The 22,668-nt window shown below is 40.9% G+C and overlaps 4 protein-coding genes across 7 annotated transcripts; 1 reads left to right on the forward strand and 3 right to left on the reverse strand.

Annotated features, from left to right (window-relative positions):
- The first annotated feature begins 219 nt into the window (after nucleotides 1-219).
- Nucleotides 220-10,563, forward strand: LOC127779813 (glutamine-dependent NAD(+) synthetase). Of its 2 annotated transcripts, XM_052306713.1 has the most exons (13): nucleotides 222-644; nucleotides 1,100-1,405; nucleotides 1,944-2,167; nucleotides 3,055-3,158; nucleotides 3,869-4,003; nucleotides 4,867-5,035; nucleotides 5,360-5,495; nucleotides 6,461-6,599; nucleotides 7,737-7,913; nucleotides 8,124-8,291; nucleotides 8,613-8,708; nucleotides 9,843-9,971; nucleotides 10,071-10,563. In XM_052306713.1, exons 1-13 carry the CDS (start codon nucleotides 451-453, stop codon nucleotides 10,299-10,301), a joined length of 2,208 nt encoding a protein of 735 aa, XP_052162673.1. In that variant the 5' UTR covers nucleotides 222-450; the 3' UTR covers nucleotides 10,302-10,563. The 2 variants fall into 2 exon arrangements, with proteins under 2 accessions (XP_052162674.1, XP_052162673.1); XM_052306714.1 differs by lacking the exon at nucleotides 8,613-8,708 and having other exon boundaries at nucleotides 220-644.
- A 197-nt stretch (nucleotides 10,564-10,760) lies between these two features.
- On the reverse strand, nucleotides 10,761-14,217 carry LOC127779815 (BTB/POZ and MATH domain-containing protein 5-like). Its single transcript, XM_052306715.1, has 4 exons — nucleotides 13,676-14,217; nucleotides 12,304-12,676; nucleotides 11,939-12,212; nucleotides 10,761-11,110 (listed from the first exon to the last, which is right to left on the reverse strand). The coding sequence occupies exons 1-4, from the start codon at nucleotides 14,119-14,121 to the stop codon at nucleotides 10,926-10,928; spliced, it is 1,278 nt and encodes a 425-aa protein (XP_052162675.1). The 5' UTR covers nucleotides 14,122-14,217; the 3' UTR covers nucleotides 10,761-10,925.
- A 689-nt stretch (nucleotides 14,218-14,906) lies between these two features.
- Nucleotides 14,907-15,997, reverse strand: LOC127779298 (uncharacterized). The gene is made up of 2 exons (XM_052306028.1): nucleotides 15,875-15,997; nucleotides 14,907-15,692 (listed from the first exon to the last, which is right to left on the reverse strand). Exons 1-2 carry the CDS (start codon nucleotides 15,995-15,997, stop codon nucleotides 14,907-14,909), a joined length of 909 nt encoding a protein of 302 aa, XP_052161988.1.
- A 1,370-nt stretch (nucleotides 15,998-17,367) lies between these two features.
- Nucleotides 17,368-22,377, reverse strand: LOC127779816 (uncharacterized). Of its 3 annotated transcripts, XR_008018735.1 has the most exons (9): nucleotides 21,756-22,375; nucleotides 21,580-21,657; nucleotides 20,637-20,692; nucleotides 20,481-20,553; nucleotides 20,297-20,369; nucleotides 18,535-19,517; nucleotides 18,418-18,456; nucleotides 18,216-18,329; nucleotides 17,416-18,123 (listed from the first exon to the last, which is right to left on the reverse strand). XR_008018735.1 is itself a non-coding variant. In XM_052306717.1 (8 exons), exons 6-8 carry the CDS (start codon nucleotides 18,418-18,420, stop codon nucleotides 17,437-17,439), a joined length of 804 nt encoding a protein of 267 aa, XP_052162677.1. In that variant the 5' UTR covers nucleotides 18,421-18,456; nucleotides 18,535-19,517; nucleotides 20,481-20,553; nucleotides 20,637-20,664; nucleotides 21,580-21,657; nucleotides 21,756-22,377; the 3' UTR covers nucleotides 17,368-17,436. The 3 variants fall into 3 exon arrangements, 2 of the variants coding, with proteins under 2 accessions (XP_052162677.1, XP_052162676.1); XM_052306717.1 differs by lacking the exon at nucleotides 20,297-20,369 and having other exon boundaries at nucleotides 17,368-18,123; nucleotides 20,637-20,664; nucleotides 21,756-22,377; XM_052306716.1 differs by lacking the exon at nucleotides 20,297-20,369 and having other exon boundaries at nucleotides 17,368-18,123; nucleotides 21,756-22,376.
- Nucleotides 22,378-22,668: the final 291 nt, after the last annotated feature.

A 22,668-nucleotide genomic window follows, 5' to 3' on the forward strand; every position in this document is an offset into this window, starting at 1 on the left:
TTGTTTAGTTCCAAATATTTTCTTCAAACTTTAAACCTTTTCATTATATCAAAACTTTCGAACATACATACACTTTCAACTTTTCCATCGCATCGTTCCAATTTCAACCAAGCTTACAATTTTGACATGAACTGAGCACACCTCAGACACACCCTCAGTTACGAACACCACCTGAACCAAGAACAGGCCAGCCAACCGCCCATCCGCACGAGCCGCACCGCACCGCAGCCATGGCATCGCTCTTCACCTCAAAAAATAAACAAAATAAAAAATCTTTTTCGCACACGGCCTTTGCCTTCACCGCCGCCTCGCCTCTCTCGCGCGCCGCCGCCGCCCGCCGGCGAGGAGGCACACTCCGGCGGGAACGACTTCCTCCTCTCTCCTCGTTCCCGAACCCCCTCAGCCGTCTCAGTCTCTCCGATCCGAGAGGGACTAGGAGGGAGGAGCGAGATGAGGCTTCTACGGGTGGCCACGTGCAACCTGAACCAGTGGGCGATGGACTTCGACACCAACCTCCGCAACGTCAAGGAGTCCATCGCCCGCGCCAAGGCCGCCGGCGCCGCCGTCCGCGTCGGCCCCGAGCTCGAGCTCACCGGCTACGGCTGCGAGGACCACTTCCTCGAGCAGGACACCGCCGCCCACGCGTAACTAATTTATCCCCCCTTTCTCTGAACTGAATCGTCGTCATCATCAGTCACAGCTGCATATGCTTAACGGTTTAGGAGTTCTCCTGTTATAATTTGTAGATTATTAGTGGCGGATGCTGTTGGTTGGTTCTGAAACGAGGAGTGAAACTATGGATAGTGAGAATCTATTCATGTCATATTGTCATATAAATTAATAAGTGCATTTCCAATTTAGTTTGGTTGAGTTGGCTTCGGCGTCCAGAAATTGCAATTGAAGTTAACTGATTGTTGATGATTAGTTAGCACCTATTGTTTTTTGGATTGGTTTAGTTTCGTCCCTCAATTCCAAACCCGGGTAGAACTCTTTACTCAGATCTTAGCATCTCTCTCATATGCTCGTGTGGATGCTCACTCTATGTACTGTTATATTCTGTTCCAGTAACTCTTAACCACTGTACTTGACTAATCTGCAGATGGGAGTGCTTGAAGGACATTTTGTCTGGCGGCTATACGGATGGCATCTTGTGCAGCATAGGAATGCCGGTTATTTTCAAGAGTGTACGGTACAACTGCCAGGTGTTCTGCTTAAACAGCAAGATAGTCATGATTAGGCCAAAGATATCTCTTGCAAATGATGGAAACTATCGGGAATTTCGATGGTTTTCTGCTTGGACATTCAAAGATGCACTTGTTGACTTTCAACTCCCTCTTGATATCTCAGAGGTTACGTCCCAGGATACTGTGCCTTTTGGTTATGGTTTTATTCAATTTCTTGATGTGTAAGTACTACTACTTGAATTATTCTTTTATATGTAGATGTGATTTCAGCTTGACGATTGCCTGGTTAACATACCAGATAGTCTACTAATTATTGTTTCTTGGGATCAAAGTGCCTGCACTATCTGCTACATAATTGCATGGGTGTTGCAACCATTAGGGTTTAATGAGTTGCATTTTAGAAATCTCTTTTTAACGGAGGTAAGGGTACTAGTGTATTAGCGTGTGTGCACTAGAGATATTTGTGGTCCCGTGGTGATAGTCTAGGGTCATGCCACTTGTACCCTCCATATCTGCCATCGGGTCTAGTGCAGTAACAATTGAGGTGGCTTCCACTTAGGTTAACATGGTATCAGAACACAGTTAAACTATGATGCTGTTATTAGCATGCTCAAATGTTCTCTTTGCTAATATGGTGTTAACCAGTAAATTCATACATTATCTACAAACCTATTTGTCTCTTGATCAACTCAACTGTTAAATTATTTGGTTACTATGTGATCCTGTTACAGCTTCTTATTTCAATTGATATGTTTTTAGATCATTGGCTGCTGAAACCTGTGAAGAGCTCTTCACTGCAAATGCTCCTCGCATTGACCTAGCGTTGAATGGTGTTGAGGTTTTTGTGAATGCAAGTGGAAGCCATCATCAATTAAGGAAGCTCAGTCTTAGGATTGATTCGATGAGAAATGCAACACTTGCATGTGGCGGTGTTTACATGTATGCTAATCAACAGGGTTGTGATGGTGGACGCCTTTATTATGGTATATCAAAATGCCATTTTTTTTGTGATGTAAAAATTGTTTTAGCGTTATCTGATCTATGATATGCTTTTTTTTTCTTGTTTAGACTAAATACTGCATAGTGCATGTGGTCTTGTTGCTAGTTCCAGTTGGACATTCAGGTCTCTTTGTTATGGATTGGGTTAGAATAAGAGTAAAGATCAGGGGATATGATGCTTACCCTCTTTAGAAATTCATCATTGCTTGATTGATAATTGGGGTACATGGGATCCTTCTATATATCAGGAGGACTGACTTGACACCTATAGGAATTAACAGTTCTCACTTCTTTCCTAAGTAGATGATCTCCCGTCTTAAGTGGCTTATTTCTAACCCAATCTGCCACATGGGCTGGCCTGCATCCATAACTACTCTTGTTATTATTTTCATGTGTCAGAAAGTGTCCATTGACACCTATTGTAAGATAGCATGGATTTTTTTCTGTTGACCTAAACACCTTCCTCCTCTGCTCATTTGTTGGAGGCAGCTAGTGCATGAAAACTGTGGGAGGAGGATGCACTTTCTAGTGGTAGATGCTAGTTTACTTGTCTTTCAGCATTTGAACCCCAGAGGGACAGCACTAAATGGTGATTGTAGTTGATTTTCTGTATGGACCGTACTTCGAATAGTATATATTGGAACTGGAACGTTTAAAGTTCTACATTGAATTATCCTAAAACTGTCTACCCAAGATACAATACTTCTGTTTAACATTTTGTCTTCTAAAGTTTCTGAATGCCATCTATCCTCCAAACCTTTAAGGAGTCAACAATAGTGCTATTTTTTTACATCAATGTTTTTGTTGCCTTCATCTGAGAGGTCTAAAGGTTAATTCATTTCTTCTAAGTTATTTTAATGGTTCCTGCTAGATGGTTGCTGCTGCATCGCTGTCAATGGAGACGTTGTTGCACAGGGATCTCAATTCTCGTTAAAAGACGTTGAAGTATTGGATGCTCTGGTAGATCTTGATGCAGTAAGTTCGAGCTCATTGAGATAGTATTATTGCTGTTATTATTTCCTGTATATTATGAGTTTTTAAATATACAAAAATGGAGGGTTATCTGTTATAACTTATGAACATGTGAAGGAATGGCTCCCTTCCTTCATAACATGCTTCTTTCCAATGAGCTATGCTCACACAAACAAACAAACAATTTCTCCTCGGTTTTTTGTTTCCTTTTCTTGCCTTAGTGTGGAAAGAATACTATTAGTCCCTCCATTGATTTTTCTTAGGCATATCAAAATCTGTAGATTTGGACCAAAATTAGTTAAATTACTTGTACTTTAAGTGTATGAATATCGTATTCAAAGTGAAAATATTGGTTTCATAGACATTAAGAATACATTTAGTGAGAAATCAATGATCAAAATTTAATCTTAAAGGCATTTTGAAATGAAAATACGTCTTGTAAAAATCAACCCTGGGCAGTATTGAATTATTATAAGTGAATTTTATTCAGTGATAGCTGCATTCTTTGCTTCATCTAGCGTTAAAAATTTCTTCTTGTCCTTCCACCGTTTTGATGACTACTTGCAGCTCTCTGAAGTCATAAATCTATGTTCTGCTATTCTATAAGAGTTTAAAATTTCTGGTTCTTACAATGCTGATTCAGCTTTGAGCCTTTGATGTGAGTTCATGGGTTGTATTCTTGCATAAACTGAGTTTTTTTTTTGTGCCATCAGGTATCAAGTTATCGAGCATCTGTTTCTAGTTTTAGAGAGCAAGCAAGCCACCGAACCAATGTACCTTTTGTTAAGGTACCATATAAGCTTTGTAAGCCATTTCAGTGTGGAATGGTTCCAACTGGTCCTGTTGAGGTCAGTTCCTGTTTATATATCTATTTCGATTCTATCTTGACATGATTTCTTAAATAGAAGAGATTTAAGATGTCCTCAAGCATCAATTATTGGGAATAACAATATTAAGCATCATATAATTGTTTAGCATATTATGCAATTTGAAAACTAGTTCCATGTGGGTTCAACTAATTCATTTTCATAAACTATCGTGCAACATATGTATTGTCTAATGTATTGCTATTTATTAAATTTCCTTTATTTCATGGCCGATCTTAACAGACTTCCTGTCAAATTTCTCCCTCCATTCTTTTTTAGACGTAGTTTTATGGGCTTTGTTCTCTGCTAGATGCCACTTTAGGTATTCTAGGTTGGCGCTGGGAGAGGTGCCATTTACTGTGGAGTTAATTTTGTGTACATGGACTATAGTTTTAGACTGCAAAACAAACAATATTTAGGATGTCATAGTGCACTGGTCTTGGTAATTGGTGCAGAAGGCTAAAATGAATGGATTATATGAATTTGACTAATTGAGATGTACCACTAGACCCATTTAGACCCTGCCACAGATTAGTTATTTAGATGGTTAGTGTAGTGAGAGTTTCTCTTTCTTTTCTGATCTTCTTGCGGTTGTCTCTGAAAGAAGGCCTGCAAATACAATCGCTACTATAATATCACTGAACTTGAAGTTACTTAAATACAATTTTTTTCTATCCTGAGCAAATTATCACATGAATCCATGCCGTGCCATTGTTAATGCACTCAGATACTCCATTTTTCTTTTTATAGTATTTACAGCCTCAAAGTGTAGAGGATAGGTGTTGTGACCACTGTGCAGATGAAAAGATTGTATGACAGATTTCTGCCGCATCTATCTTTGGTAGGTTATGTATCATCGTCCTGAAGAGGAGATTGCATTTGGACCTAGTTGTTGGTTATGGGATTATCTGCGGAGAAGTCGAGCATCAGGATTTTTGCTTCCACTGTCTGGTGGTGCGGATAGTTCATCTGTTGCAGCAATAGTTGGTTGCATGTGCCAGCTTGTTGTAAAAGGTCAGTCCAAATTGTCTTTCTTCCTTTTTCTTTTTAGAAAAAGATTTTAATGAAATGCCTTCAAAACATAGTCAAAGGCAGAGAACTACTGGATGGATGGGATCAGTGATGCTGTAAATTTAGTGCCAAAGTGTGAGTGGGCCATTCATGTAACAAGAAGCTTTATCCTTTCTTTACTGTTGCCCATTTACCATTAGATCATTTTTGCCAGTTGATCACTTATGGTTGTACGTCTTTTTTGTGAAATTGATTCTGTAACATTAGAATTTATAACTAACGTGCCTGTTTCGAAATTGATGACTATTCAGTCCCCATAATATGCAGATATAGATAATGGAGATGAGCAAGTTAAGGCAGATGCTATGCGGATTGGCCAGTACAAGGATGGAGAGTTCCCTAAAGATAGCAGAGAGCTCGCAAAACGTTTATTTTACACTGTTTACATGGGGACTGAAAATAGGTGGGTTTTATTCTAAGATCATATATTTTATGTATGTTCTTGTTGTTTGATATGCATTAAAAATGAAATAATCTTTGATGTGAATTAATTGCCTTGATAATGGTTAGTGTACTGTATCGCCTCATTATTCATAGATTTATTACACACACAAATAATAATCTGTGTGTGTGTGTGCGCGCGCGCGCCCATAATGGATCATTGTAGCTTCTGATGGAATTTAGAATATTCTAGGTTGACGACCCGATAAAAGTTCAGCAACTATTATCTAATCGCCATTTTTGTCAACAGAATAATAGAATCCAACAATTTGCCATAAAGAATAAGGAGCTATACACACACTAGTTTACCAAATAATAGGCACGGCTGTTACCAAATACTAGGCAAGTCTGGACTGGATTGCATTGAATACTCATGAATTCGTGATCTTGCATGATAATACTACTTCCTCCGTTTCACAATGTAAGTCATTCTAGCATTTCCCACATTCATATTGATGTTAATATATGACTAGATTCATTAACATCAATATGAATGTAGGAAATGCTAGAATGACTTATATTGTGAAACGGAGGGAGTAGATTATAAGACAATGCTAGATTCTAGCAATAAGCAACTCAAAACACCTTTGAAAGAACATACTAGTAAATAATACGATAAAATCAGTATTGACGCTAACAAACCCTATTTTCCTGTATCATTTATATTTTTTCTAATATAACTGAAAATAACATCTCTGACATGTATTGCCTATTATTGTTTCTGAAGTTCTCATAGATGATCCAAATCCTCATAAGCGAGTACGACAAAAGGGTCTTAGACTAGAGGAAATTGGCTACACATGCTGATGATCAATCTATGTCAATGATGCATGGACTATTTCTCGATTTCGTATGTAAATTTATCTATATATGCTATAACAGTAACTTTTTATTCATCTAGCATACTGTTCTACTTTTTTGTCACAGTTCTGGAGGTACTCGATCACGAGCGAAAATGCTAGCTGAAGAGATCGGTTCATTCCACTTGGATGTACCAATTGATAGTATAGTATCTGCATTGCTTTCTTTGTTTGAAAGATTGACTGGGAAACGCCCACGGTACAAGGTATTTGTGATATGCTACTCTAATTTCCTACATAAATTGCATGACTGCATTCTAGGAGTTGAGTTGACATGTGCGGACTTGCTGTTTTTATCCTTTTAGAAGTGTTTTTTTTTTCTGCAAAGGCTATAAAGACACGTTTATCCAACAACAATGAGATGCAAAATATTCCCATGTTCAGTAAAAATATGATCCAGGGCAATGAAGACTGGTCTGGAAGAAATCTACCAGTAATTGCATAAACACTGAGACCAGGAAAGTGCAAGTATTGTTCTACTGTATAGTTCAGTTAGACCACTGTCTTTAATTTATTGTGGGCTAAAGTGGAATGCAAATAGCGTAAATAGTTAAACATGGAACGTGGCAGTGAAGTATGATGTTTTAGTTTGATTAGCAAAATATGAAAGGACATCCTTAATCAGTAAAGCATTGTTGTGTTGGCATTGCTGCAATGGTATATACGAAGTACTTTTTTACTGTATAGCTCATAAAAGAGGTTATCGGATAGTTAAATTGTCAATGAATGGCAAGGGTCCTCATAACCCATGATGCCCAATAAGTCCACATGGCCAACTCACCGCACCCATACAGCAGTGAGCTAGTGGTAGGAGCTGAGTACCAGCCGTTTCTGAAGGAGTTAAGTGGACTGTGGTCATGGTTAGCAGTATTGGTGAAAGTGGCTGCCACGTGTAGTCAAATCCAGCAGTGATGGCCTGAGCTCACTACCTCAGGTCTTGCTACAGAGCCTGGTGACCTGGATATGTAGCACGATCTGGTAGTGATCTGCCACCCCAAAGCTTGGTTGATGCACCATCAGGTTCTATTATTTTTTTTAATCTGGTCTCAAGGCAAAGGTGATCTGCTACACAAGCTTGCTAACTGATCACCTTGACACCTTGTTGGCAATGCTCTTTGGATAACTGTAATATGTTATTATTTATACACTTGTTGAGGACAAAACTTAATATTATTGTCTTGGTTTAAGTTCTAACGAACAATGGTGACTGCAATGGTTTATCTGACATCATCTGAAAATCAGATTGCAAACATGGAAGTTAGCATGAGCGGTGACTCCCTTATGTCTTATCATTTCATTCTTATTACATTTTGTTGACCACTATTTATGCTAAAATAATTCAGGTTGATGGGGGTTCCGATACTGAGAATCTGGGATTGCAAAATATTCAAGCTCGAATCAGGATGGTACTAGCCTTTATGATGGCGTCACTTATGCCATGGGTTCATAACAAATCCGGGTTCTATCTTGTTCTGGGAAGTTCAAATGTGGATGAAGGATTGCGTGGTTATTTGACGAAAGTAAGTTGCTCAAATACTAGTGCAACACAGATGTTCTAACTTTTAGATGTAATGCCTTGGCCAGTTCGCCTGGTTTTTGTAAGTAAAGATAAGAGGAACCACGTATATAGCGTTTCCTTGATGAATTCGTAATTCTGAATCCGTAAATTTTGTACGTCATATCTGGAACTAACTGGAAATGATAAATAACTATATTTTTCTTCTATGAAGTATGACTGCAGCTCGGCAGATATAAATCCCATTGGAAGTGTAAGTAAGCAGGACCTCAGGGCTTTCCTGCGATGGGCAGCAGTTCATCTTCACTATTCTTCCCTTGCTGAGGTTGAAGCGGCACCACCTACTGCAGAGCTTGAGCCGATCCGTGCGGACTATAATCAGGTAATTACATATCCTGGAAATTTGATCTCTAATTTCCAGTTCAAAATTAGAACATGGTTTGTCTAATCATGAGCTCTATAACATATTGCAAAACAGCAAAAGGCTTGAATTTAATGTTAAAGCTAGAAAAAATTATGGCCTAAAAACCAGAACTACATATGTTTATCTGTTGCAACTGATCATTCCAATTATAGATTATTCATTAAATTCAGTTCTGCATGAAATGGCTTAGTTGGCTACTGCAGAATTTTATCATTTTTTATCAGAATGCTCATCTCGTTTCCGTCTTGTTCCCATATGACATTATTTGTGCTTAATTAGTTGGATGAGGTGGATATGGGAATGACATACGAGGAGTTGTCAATATATGGAAGGTTAAGGAAAATTTTCCGTTGTGGTCCTGTTTCAATGTTTCAGGTTGGTCTCTATGAATTTGATATGCTTTTGATAGCTTAATCAGAAGAGGATATTTCCTATCACAGCAAACTTAATCTTTGTGTATTCTTTAGTTTATTTTTCCCTTGAAATCTCACCTAGAGCTCTAGCATTCTCATGCATCTCTCTAACCGAGTCATGCTGTTTTTAATATATGCATATTTTACCAAAGGGTAGTTTTACTGTTCCAAACGAGATGGCATTTTCAGTAATTACTATAAGGAGTAATTCTGCTTTGTTGAGGATTTTCCTTTTTATGGGATTTCTTTTTCTGGAGCTTTTTACATATTCTGCTGTTGTTATATTTAAGTATAGAAGAACAACAGCAACATATCCTATGCACACAGGCCCTCACGTGTACACACGTGCACACCAACTAAAAAATGTCACCAAAAAATCTAGAGAAAATCATACACATACTTTCAATTGTATTACACCTAGGGTTAAAATCTTAACGTCAAATTCATTATATTTTAGCCGTAACAAAAAAAACAAAAAATCTGACAGTTTTAAGGTTGCAATTTTGTCAGAATTTTATCTTTTTTGTTATTCTCTATGTAGAATGAATTTGAAGATGCGACTTTGCACGTAGATGTAATACTATTGAAAGTATATGTATGAATTTTCCTAGAATTTTTTGTGATAATTTTTAGTTGGTGTACACGGTGTGTACATGTGAGGGCCTGTGTGCATAGGATACGCTCCCAAGAACAACTGTAATATAAAATGGACTGAAGTAAACAGTAAGTTAAAGGGTTGGCTACAGTTCACCTCACTTGTGGGATGAGCGGTGGATGATAGAGGGTTGGAAAAAAATGCTGCTGCCTGCTAATGAAATAGTAGTAGTACTTTAAATAATCATAAAAAATCAACCTATGCAATAATAAATACATTAAACATGCTTTAACTCAAACTTGTTCAGTCGTATTTGTTTATAATGCTGTTTGGTGTAGAGCATTGCCTTGCTAATGAAATATACATCTGAAAAATGTAGGATCTAACAGAGTAAATTTGAAATAGATCTTTAAATCATCAGATTCTATTATGATCAACGAAAAACATAAAATTTCAGCAGAGTTGGCGCATAAACTACAATGCTAACATATATTGCCGCAGAACCTGTGCCACAGGTGGTGTGGGACACTATCCCCCTCCGAAGTGGCTGACAAAGTGAAGCACTTCTTCAAGTACTACGCGATTAACCGGCATAAGATGACTGTCCTGACACCATCCTATCATGCTGAGGTACTTGGCATTTTTCCCTTTCTTTTTCAGTGCATATGCGTATGAACATCTGATCTTTTCTCCAGTGCTGTAACCTGGGCCGTTGGACAATTTCTGTAGAGCTATTCGCCCGAGGATAACCGGTTCGATCTTCGGCAATTTCTGTACAACGCAAGATGGCCTTATCAATTCCGGAAGATCGATGAGCTTGTGCAAGACATGGATAAAGATGGCAAATGGGTGAACTCTACGGAAGGGGAGCTGAGAAGACGCAAGGGCGTTACATCCGCGGAAGGAGGCGGAATGGGTGTCGTCGCCGTGGGATCTGCCAATCCAAGTGCTGGATCGTGAGAAAGCAACCGCTTTGCAGGATGTTTGGTTTTCTCAAGTCACATCGAAGTTTCTCTAATTCACACTTTTATTCAATAATTTCTCTTTTTTTTTGATAAAATCCCTGTGTGTGGACGGGGATTGAGGTTGTCTCATCCAACCAATGTAAGTGTCCATAACTAATCAAACAGGAAGCGTCCATAAACCACACACAGCCACACAGGCGTGAGTATGCTAAGATATCAAAATTTCTAAACCAAGACCCTTTGGTTAAGAACAAAAATCCTTTGCAAGTTTTTACCTTCTGAGCATAACCATCCAATTCGATCAAATAAATCCAAGTCGAAACTAAAGAGAGCTAAAACAAATCTGTTACTAGCAGAAGAAAGCTGCTTCGAACAAGTCCCAAAAAATCACCATTTTGTAGTGATTTTATGGAAGCGTCCGCACAGCAGCAACGGGTCACAGGATCAAATACAATCAGCTAAACTTATAAACAGCATAGCAATTACGATGCAAAAAGAGCGTGATGAGATGAAGTCCAAGTCAACTATCAGATCTCATCTTTGTCACATACAGATGATATTGATGTCGCCATTTACACAGGTGCTCGCTAAACAAGGTCAGTGTTTTGTGGTGGGTCTTTTAGGTTCTTGGCCTAACCCTACGGCCACTCGTGTCACCACCATCCGAGAGCTGACCCCACACGCTCTGGCTCTTGCCGCCGCTGCTGCACTCCTCTTCGCAGCCGGCGAGAGTTCTCAGTATCTCGGACTGAAGTGATGGGCAGTTGTCCTTGAGGTAATCGAATCCTTCGGTCCGGATTACAGCTGCAGAGACATAAGGGTATCTGGAATGTTATGAAACCGTATAAACATAATTGCATCCAGAAAGCAACCAAAAGGTATTGATTTCAATCGATGACATGTGGAAGCAATAATTTTCCAGGCACAATGGTTAAAATATGGAATTACTGAAATAATTAAATTGTAGATGTTAATGGAATTTCAACAGAGCTAAAATTCTGACCAAAAAGTAAATGCCGCTCATCTCATAATATTATTCTCCACTTGCAAACTTAACCACTATTTATCTAGCAAGCTGTACCAGTCCAGTTTAAGAACATAAATAGTTTTATAATTGCTTCTTCCTTAACACGTTTCAGGTATTCTGTTCTGTATCACCAATAGAACAAATGCAACAAGATACCAGAAGTATGCACATGCTACTTCCCATTTAATTTTTGAGAGCTTTAAAATAAATTTGCAGCCAGTGCACATTTTTAACATGCTCTAAGCCGCCGAAGAAAAACAATCAAACCTGACAACATGAAACTGTGCTGGTCTAAAGAATTTGTTATTGGTTCAGATACTGAAAAATGGATGCGTCTACAACGGAAAAATGCATATTTCTACTACTGAAAACAATTATTAAGTTTTAATGATGAGTGCAAGTAACTTTTCCCATGGCAACATGACCAAACAAATGAACACACTGGGTACACAGGGCTAAAATTTATTTATTGAACCAAATCAAGATATTTTGCAGATTCACAGCTCCATGCTGAAGCATTTTGATTGACATAAAATAGGACCAAAATTGGGCTCATAGGATGCAAATAATGTAAACCAGAATTGATGTGAATGCAAGGTACGCACCTGAAAGGTTTTCTGCAGCAAACTTTAGGCAAACAGCTTTAAGCTCCATAGCATGGTGTCGATCAGCCAATGCTAGAGTACTTGCAACTGTAGCCACAGAAATGGCTTTGCACAAGTAAGATTCACATAGCAATCTTAGCCTTGCTAAGTCATACTTGTCTGCTGCAGCCAACAACTTCGCTGCCAATGTATCGAAGATAGAACCCTCAGAGCTTGACCCACCCAACTCGTTATCATCAACAAGTGTATCTCTGTAGATAAAATGAAGCATTGCCTGCAAAGAAATCCGCATTTAGCAAGTGCTTATTCTGAACTTCTAAAGCTACAAGGATAAAATAAATTCAAAATAAGAAGCTGGAACAAACCTTGAAAACCTTTGGTTCCATATCATCAATAACAATCTCTTGTACATCATCATTCTCACCAGGCTCATTCCTCTCCCCATCCTCATCATCGAAAAATTTTGATCTAAATACAGTAGATCGTGCAGCCAACACCAACTTATGTGCATGAAATCTCTCTCCTCCCACATTAAGAACAACATCGACCCCTTCATGATTGTCCAAAAGCGTACCAAAATGATAGCCTATATCAGAGTCTGGAACCAGGATAGAGTGTGGTCTGGAGTAATCAATAGTTGACACCACAACACCCACAGTGCAATTTATCTTCAAGCAATCATCTTTCAAAAAGTCCGACGTCTCGAGAGCGGTTCGCCGAAAGAACCTTTTGTAACCCCTGAAAGAAAGGAGGAGAATAAAATTGATTATCAGAAACTGATAAGATAGTTAACTGCATATTTCAAAACACAAGAATGGACACTCATTAAGCATATCGATTGTCAGATAGAAGTCTTTGCCATTTATATCTAACATACCAGTACAGAATAGGAGACTCACCTTCCGTATTTCAGTAAAATGGTATCTGTCACTTCAGTTAGATTCAAATGTACGAATCTGAAACAACAATAAGCTATTGGTACGCATCTAAACTAACAGAACAGTTCAAAAAAAAAATTTGCTGACAACAGATTGCACTAAAAGTTTAGAACCATTCCAAATCCCTTGACAGTAGCTAATGCATAATGTTCCAATGAAGTAATCCCAAAGCATGAAAGCCAGGTACATCAAACAACACAGTGGTTGCATGAATTCGGCAAAACCAAATCACAAATTGCATGTTGGCAGTATGAAATATTTTTAGGGGTGGCTACTAGCCAGTCCAATAGAAGAAGGAAACTTATCCTAGCCAATGAATATAAAGCATAAGAAGGTGGCAGCTTCAAGGCAAGGTTTAAGATTTCTTCTTCTGAAACACAAGGGCTATAAATTCTATTGTGCAGTTCTGATGGTTGCATCAACTCCGCTAAAAAAGTGACTATAAGCTGTATGGCATACAACAAACCATTGCAAGGGCACTAATACCTCCCAACTCAAATAATTGTAGAAACATATATTGGTATTCTGAGCTGCTAAAAATGTAAAGCTGCAAATGCCAACTACTTATATATGATGGTATTCACATGAATGAACCTCAATAATCTCATGAAAACTATAATGCCAATACTCCTCAAATCGCCATTGCAGGACAATCACAACTGAATCACACATAGCACATTGGCTACCAACATCGATCCGCAATTCAGCACTAACCGATCCAAACTAGACATTCGAATGGATAAAACGCAACTCACCAACCTCACGACCGAATCCAAATCGAGGCAGAAGATTTGCTTACCACATGGAGCCGCGGTACTTGAGGGTGTATGGGCCGGACTCGAGGGAGCGGTCGAAGTGGGAGTGGACCTTGTGCTTGCCCTTGCCGCTCTGGTCGAGCAGCGTGAGCTCGAAGAGGGCGCGGACGTCGGTGCCCTCGGAGGCGAGGGCGATGAAGACGGAGACGTAGGCGGAGTTGTCCTCGGGGTTCTTCCCGTCGGGGTAGAAGTAGACCGCCCACTGGTAGCCGCCGACGGAGAAGGTCTCGCTGGCGATGTGCTTCCCGACGCCCATCCCCTTGGCGAGCGAGTAGCCCTGGATCACGAAGCGGTGGGAGCCGTTCACCGTCTCCGTCACGGAGCGGGAGCTGGTCGGCGACGCCGCCATGTCCCGCGACTGGGCGGCCGTGGCACCGCCGCCTCCCGCGGCGGCCGGCGGCGGCGAGGCGTCGCCGGCGTCGTCGTCCATGGGAGGGGAGGGGAGGGGAATCGGTGGTCGGATCAAAGCTAGGGTTAGGGCTTGGGGAATGGGGAATTTTGGGCTAGGCGTTTCGGGTTCGATGCTTCGGGTGGAGAGGCGCCCAACTGGCCCTACTTTTGGTCATTGGATTCCAATGGTCAGTGCGGTTGTGGCACAGCGAATTTTCATTGAAAATTTTAATTTGGTTTGCTCTGAAAAATTAATTTGAAGTAATTTCCTCAAAATTCAATCCTAAATGCAAATTTTGAAACTCAAACATGCATTGATGCAAAAATTCAAATTGATGGAAATAAATATGCAGATACATACTAATTTACCTGTTGGTGAAGGTCGCGTCATTTTGGGTCCGACGTGCAAGACCATACCTCACTTCAGTTTAGTTCGCGGATTTTCCACCCGTCCCTGGAGGTGATGGAGCGGGCGTCTTTTGCTTTTCCTTCCACACCTTCTTTGGTTTTGGTGTGGGAGACGGCTTTCTCTGAGCCGGCTTCTCTAGCTTCTTGGCCGATGTATTGGGTTTCACTGGCGTCTTCCAATAACGGTTCCTGGGAATAGTTGTTTCCTTTTCTAGGAAATTCTGCATGAATTTCACTAGGCTGTCCGTCTTGGGTGGCTCCACTTCGACTACTTGGATATTATGTGGGTTTGGCCCGTACTTGATTCAGACCATGGAGCATTGTTCGGTCCTCGGCTGAAACTAAAATTTCTCTTCCTTCCCGTTGATACGGAGACAGATGCTTCCCGTTCCCACATCAATGTTGGCATTCGCGGTGCTAAGGCACGGACGCCCCCAAAATGAGCGGCGTCTCCTTTTCAGTGTCCATGTCGAGCACCACGAAGTCAACCGGGATGAAGAGATCCCAAATCTTGATCGGCACATCCTCTGCTATCCCAGCCGGGTAACAAATTGACGAGTCAGCCAACTGCAGGCGCATTGGCGTTGGTGCCAATACCGTGAAGTTGAGTTTGTCAAAGACGTCTTTGGGCAAGACGCTTATGCTTGCTCCTAAGTTGTAAAGGGCTTGGTCGAATTTTTGTGTCCCGATCGAGCAAGTGATCGTGGGACACCCCGGATCCTTCTTCTTTTTCGGGAGCTTGTGGAGTATAATATTGCTGCACTGCTCCGTCAGCTTGACCACTTTAGTTGTTGGGGGCGGCCTTTTGTTGTTAAGGATATCCTTGAGATAACGTGCGTATGTTAGCACTTGCATGGCATCCAACAATGGCACGTTAATGTGGATGTTCTGAATCACCTCAACAAAACGAGCAAACTGCTCGTCTACTAACAGTTTCTTGCTTCTCTGAGGGAAAGGCAGCAGTCGTGTGTCGCAGTACTCCTGCGGCACGATCTTTTCTAGCTGAACATCTACATCAGCTGTGCTTCCAGATGGTGCTTCTCGGGAGACACTGCTAGTCCCTGCAGGGTTAGGATATGGTGGATCATAAGTGGACTTACCTCCCCTCATTGTGATCACCTTAACATTTTCAACGGAAAATTCGGGTTGACCTGGAATCCTCCCAGATTCATTTTCAAGTACTAAAGCAGCTAATTGAGCCAGCTGTGTTTCAAGCATTTTATTAAAGCTCATCTGGTTTTGAAATGCAGAAGCAAAGCCATCTAGCTTAACGTTTATATTTTCTAAGACTTGACATTAGCAGCTAGCTTTTTCGCTTAGAGCATCTGTGGTTTTAGCTTGTGTAAAGACGAGATCTTTCAAGGAGGATTGGTTAGAAAAGTTACCGTTGTTATTACCTCCTTGGTAATATGGGAGTGGCTAGTTCCACCCCTGACATCCTTGTGGACGATACCCGTTGTTGTTGTTGCCCATGTATATCGCCTCTTCACGGGTTTTTGGGCAGTCATTCCCGGAATGACCCGTGATGCCGCAGACCTCACACGTAATGTGCGAGTCCAAGGAGTTGACAGTGCCTTGTGGCCTCTTCTCGTGGTCGTGCAAGCGTTTCACAAGGAGATCCAGCTTGGCAGCAAGCATCTCCGTCTCCTTGATGGTGTGCATGCCTTGCTGATGGGTCTCTGGAGTCGTTCCTCACTACAACCCATATTGGAGACCATTTTCTCTATCAAGTCGACGGCTCCTCGAACCATCTTAGAGAAAAAGGCTCCTCCAGCTGCCGCGTCCAGGTGGTCGCAAGACGTGGCAGTGAGTCCGTTGTAAAAATTTTGCAAGATCAGCCAGTCGTCCATCCCATGATGAGGACAGGCGGCCACATATTCCTGAAGTCGTTCCCATACCTTAAGAATGGACTTTGTATCTGACGAATTTGTTCAATTTGCCGATAGCATGGGTATCAAGTTGTTAAATTCTTCTCCTTACTATGCACAAGCCAATGGACAAGCCGAGGCTTCTAACAAGAGTTTGATCAAGTTGGTTAAGAGAAAGATTTCTGATTATCCTCGGCAATGGCATACACGACTGGCCGAAGCATTATGGTCTTATCGGATGGGTTGTCATGGATCGATTCAAGTTCCTCCTTATAAGCTTGTGTACGGACATGAGGCAGTTTTACCATGGGAAATTAGAATCGGCTCAAGAAGGACGGATTTACAGGATACATTAACAGCCGATAAATATTATAATCTCATGGCCGATGAAAAAGAAGACTTGGTTCAATCAAGGTTGAGAGCGCTTGCAAAGGTTACCAGGGACAAGGAAAGAGTTGCTTGGCATTATAACAAGAAAGTTGTACCTAAGTTTTTTTCTGAGGGAGAGCTTGTTTGGAAATTGATTTTGCCGATAGAAACTCGTGATAACAAATTCGGCAAGTGGTCGCCGAATTAGGAAGGACCGTTTCAAATCTATAAAGTTGTGTCCAAGGGAGCTTATATGTTGCAAGGACTTGATGGGGAAGTTTATGGACGAGCACTCAATGGAAAGTATTTAAAGAAATATTACCCAATTGTTTGGGTCAATTCATGATCAGCTGGGTAATGCCGATACATGCAAAGTCGATGTGTTTACATCGCCTTGAGATGGCCGATACAAGTGGTATCACCCTTAGCTGTTTTATTATCATAATCGGCTGAGTTTTGCCGATGTATGATGGCCGATATGGTTATATCGCCCTTAGACCAAATTATAATTTTATCAATGCATTCGTCATTTCAAAATTAGGGGGGCACATATATACGGAATCGGGAGAAAAGTGAAGGAAAAAGTGCAAATTTTTTAGCAAATTCAGAAGTTATATTAATCGATACAAAGGGTTGTTAAGACAGTTAAATAAAGTACCAAAGTATCTTAGCCGATTACAAAAATTTTCTAAGGTCTGTTACAAAGAAAGTCACTGAGACAAATAGCGCTGGATAGCCGATAGAGCCATTTGCCTAATTTGTTCTACTTCTTCAATAGCTTGGGCATCTTGAATATCGGTTCCAGGGATGACTTTTAAGGACTTGGTCATATCTGCGACATTCTTGATAGCCGATTTCAGCCTTGCCTTCTGTTCTTCGACAATTTGCCGGAGATCGGCTAGCTTCTTGTGTTCCAGATCCAGTTCGGCGTTGCATTCTTGAAGTTGGGCCAAGAGCTCAATCTTACGAGCTTCGAGCCGATCAATATTGGATTTGATCGGGCCCTCAGACAACTGATCAAGCTTGGACTTCTCTTCATGCACAAGGTGCCGATTGGCCTGGATTGTGGCTTCAATATCTTTGCGCTCCCGGCGATCGGCTAATCTCTGCTTGGCTTTCTCTAGCTTAAATTGATGTTGTTCAAGATAAACGACTGGAGTGAGAGCATCAGCTAGTTCATCAGGGATTAGAGCTTGAACTTCATGTAGCCGAGTCCTGATTGACCCACAGTCAACCACCAAGTTGTCCAGTGATGATCCTTCCAGCCTATGTGAGATGTCTTCAAGTGTTTTCTTCACATCATCGGACAGAGGGGCTAGAGCCTTGCTGGTGGTATCTTCTTCTGTCTCTTCATCAAGATAATCTTTGATATCAAACGAGAACAGATCGGCTAAGACCTATAAGAGAGAAAGTTGAAGATAGTTAAGCATCAAGACAAATTATACAGCCGATTTGAAACCGATTTGAAATTTTTGAAGACAAAACTTACTGGGATAGCAGGAGCAGCTGGTTGTTCTTCCTCTTCGACATTGTGACTACCTGCAACTGATGGAGTGCGATTGCTTGTTTCTAGCTGCACAGGAGGCGAAGGAGGAGGAGGAGGCTGAAAAAGATAAAGTGATTAGTTGACATCGGTTATAATCAGACTTGAAGATATAAAAGAGCTTTACCGATGGAATTGGTTTAGATACCATTGGAGCCGATTTCTTTTTCACAGCAGTCTTCTTTTTCTACAAAGACGATATTAATGAACAATCGGCTATTCAAGCTTGGTTTTTCTCAAGAAATGATTGAGATAAGTATCTTACCCATGAGAAGTGAACTGGGGCCGCAGGGGTCGAAGGAGTTTGTTTTGGGGAAGCCGATGGTGTTCTTTCTCCTAGATCGCTTAACTCGGCTGCAGCTTGATCGACATCATCTTCAATCTCCTCTTCATCTAGAGCTTGTTCAATGGATGGGTCCAGGGCAGGCAAATCATCGGTTGGCTTGGATTTCACTACAAGAATCTATTTAATCTATAATAAAAAAAATTCGTCATGGATCACTGAAAATTTGTCACAGGAAATTGTCTGTGACGATTATACTTATCGTCATCTATTGAGCGTCAGATTAAATCTGTCGACGTTTTCTCCGAAATCGCCACGGATCAGCACAATCTTATGACGTTTTTTAACCGTCATAAAACGCTTATGGACTTGTGTAGTCCAGCCCAGGCCCAACCTTTGTGACGAAATTTAACGTCATAGATGGTTGCCACGTGGCGGCCAACATGGCAGGTGATGTGGTCGTTGACACGTGTGATGACATATCATTGATGATGTGGCAACTGACGTCAGCAAATATTTTTATATGGCCCATTATTTTTTTAACAGCCCATTATTTTTTTGATGGCCCATTAATTTTTAAACAGCAGCCCATTAATTTTTTTAAACCGGCCCATTTCAGAACTGGCACTTTTTGTCAGCCAACTATCAAAGCCCACAAAAGAGGCCCATTCAATTTAAGCCCACCAAATTCAATCCAATTTCTCATACCATTTCAGATTCAAATCTAATTACAGTTACCATCTTAGATTCAATTAATAATAGATACAATCAAAATACAACAGAATTTAAACAATAGTCTCAGATTCAACCTGATAACATATAGTCTCAGATACTCTGCTTCCAGAATCAAAGAATAGTTGCACAGCAAACAAAAAAAAATTTACTATATAGGTTAGCACCATGAACACAAGGACCAGCTTCCCGTGGACTCATTCAGCATGTCTGTACATCTTGAGATATCTATTCTGTAAGATAAAAAATACATAGTCAGAAAATTCATAAGCAACATATGCGAAAGACAAACTTTAGTAAATTCTAGACCATGACACAAATTTTATCAGAGACTCAAGAAAGGCATCCCGTTCATTACCAACGCTAGCTTAACATTATCTGAGCTTTGTTGATTACAAATCTATTGCGTATAGATTAGAATTTGTTCTACTCATAAGATGACATGTATAGAATGGGTCTCACAAGCGAGGACTAGCTAAGCAAGCTGTCCTGATTGTGCTACATATGACGACAACGACAAGGCTAGGTTTACTACAGAACTCAACTGTAGATGGACGACGTGCAAAACATAGGCTTGTAAGCTTATGCTACTCATCGTCAAACATGACATTTTTTCATAAAAAAAAAGAGGGAGCCAAGCTCTCCTCCCCTTCCCATACAGGAAAAGCAACAGTGAGCTACAAGGTTCAGACAAACGAGTTTGCAAAGAGGAAAAATTAAACACCTGAGGATTTTTTCTGCTCTACATGTTGCCATCCCAACATGTTGAAGCAGAAGCCCTCAAAAGACAAGAAGTTTGCAGCTAAACTAAGAGTAGACTAGCAAGCAACCAACAAGCTAAGCTACTCTGTTAGATACTATCTATAGCAGCATAAGAAGATTGAAAATTTTTCTTTTGCAACTTTTTTTTAAAAAAAAAACAGAGTAAGACATAGATTTATAACTAATGCATGATTATGTTCAGAAACTATGCTCATTTTATCTAAAGTATAAAACCACAGGGAATGTGTACCTTATTTACGATTTCACATTATTGTCTGAATCTGAATAGGATAGTACATGGTGTAAAGTATGAACTTAAGTAGCTACACAAAAGACAATCCAGTTGTTATCCTCATTTGGTTAGCCCACATAAAAGCTTGACAAACATCTTGTTTATGTGCAACTTAACAAAGAGAGAACACAATTTTTTCTACCTCGTGTCGGACTGCAGCTTATCATTGGATCATGTACACTCCTCAGCATTGGTATACAGCTTTTTCAGGAAATCTGTGAAAAATAAGTAACATCAATGGAATACATCCTTGATGACGATGAAAAAAACTAGTGTAAATCCCAGCACAACACCCTACCAGTGGAAGTAGGTACGGCCACCAGTCTCTGGGAATGTGAAGGAAAAATAATAGATCTGTTAAATAAGGTAGAGTACAGTTAGCAATGTAGGTGACTGTAAAGGGTTTCTATATAAAAAAAAAGAAAATGTTTTGGAGCATTGACATATCCTATCATTGGTGCTTTTGATTAATTAGCTTGAAGAACTAAAATGACAAAGAGACACTAAACTTGTTTTCTTCATTTATATGCTTTACTAAGCTGTAGTTAATTAATAAGGGTCTCGAAAGCTGAATCAGAAAGTAGTTTGACATGACAAGAAAAACTATGTATGCATTAGTATTAAATCCTTCCAATAATAAATAACTAGTACAAGTAGATGGTCAAAATTTACACTTGAACTGTCTATGTAGAGAGAAGATCTAAAATGGGTACAAATCATTTAACTTAGTGTATGGTTAAAATTTACACTTCAACTGTATATATAGATGGAAGATCTAAAATGGGTGCAAAATCAGCTAAAATTTACACTCCTGTTGTCGATCTGTTTAACAGAAACCTTGCATGATACTACTAGCAGACAGAACTGATGAAAATTCACGAGAATGAACTTTTTGTCAGTTAAGCATTAGCGGACAGCTTCAGTAAGCAGAGCAGGGCGCCTTAAGGCTTAAAGCACTATCTTGATATCTTCCATAACACTCTGTCCTACAATCAAATTCCAAATTTACTATCACAAAAGGTGAAGCAACTAACTAAAACTTACTCCTAGTAGTGCTACTGCTACGAAACAAGATTCCAATCCAAAGAGAAACACAGTGCTCAGCATGATAAAAGCAACGAAACCTGCTCATCCAGCTGCTAAAATGCCACCCCACTTGCTCTACGTATGTACTACACATTGACGCTGTAAAAAACTAGCCGTAGTACTCGATGCCGGCCGGGACAAGGCTGTCGTTGTACCTGTACGGGCCCTTGCCGTTAATCAGCAACGTCCGGCATCCCGAGGTCCTTTCCACTGTCCAGCATCTTCCTCAGATCCTGCAACGAATTCCATCCAAAATTTCACCTTCTCAAATAAAAAACCTGTCCAAAATGTTTCATCTCCAAGCAGCAGCATTGCTGTTGATTTGTTATACCGTGTGGTTCTTGTTGTACCAGTCGCCGATGAAGATGGGCGATGACGTCGAGGTTGTTGACGACGACGACGACGACGACGTAGCCGCCGCCGGCGCGCTGGAGGCCGGTGGAAGGGAAGTAGACGAAGCTGCCGATCTGGTCCTTCACCTGGAACTCGTACGTCCAGTTCCAGCCCGCGGTCCGCCGCACTGGCGTAGTGGCGCCGCGCCGCAGACGCAACTCGCCGGCTGGCCGTCGCCCGGCCGCCGGCCCACCGCACGCTGCAGCCGCACGCAGGGAGCCGCCGACGCGCCACCTCCCTCCCGCAGTCGCCACTCGCCGGCTCGCTGCCGCCGCACGCCTCGCGAATCGCCGGTCGCCGCCGCCCGTTTCCACTCCCTCGGCTGCCTGCCCGCCTGTCTAGGGTTTGCCTTAGGGATTCGAGGACGGCGAGGAGGCGGTGCGGGGAGTCGGCGGTCGAGGGCGGCAAGGAGGCGGCGCGAACGAGGCTGAAGGCCGCCGCCGCTGCCGTCGGTGAGAGCGAGAGAGAGGAGAGGAGGAAAGAGTGAGAGGCTGAGAGGAGAGAAGAGGAGAGGATAGGATAAGGACGGGGAAGTAAAAATATCAGGAGAGGAGGGGAGAGAGAAGAAGAGATGAAAACATTTGAAGGGGAGAGGAGGGAAAAAAAATTAATTTCAAAATATTAAAACTTAGAATTGAATTTTATCATATTAAATGAACTTATTTGAAAAAGTTGTCAAAAACAAAGTTGTCTACCAATTTTCTTTTGGTCATTTCTCCATCCGAGTTTGATTGAACTATATAAAATTTGAACTTTAAAAATATAAGAAATTCAAATAATTTTTCGGGTACTAAATGATTTCAAATGGGAAAGTTGTCATCAACGAAGTTGTATAACTTATTAAGATCTAC

This window comes from Oryza glaberrima, chromosome 7 (assembly GCF_000147395.1).
Source record: "Oryza glaberrima chromosome 7, OglaRS2, whole genome shotgun sequence".
NCBI classification, from domain to species: domain Eukaryota; kingdom Viridiplantae; phylum Streptophyta; class Magnoliopsida; order Poales; family Poaceae; genus Oryza; species Oryza glaberrima.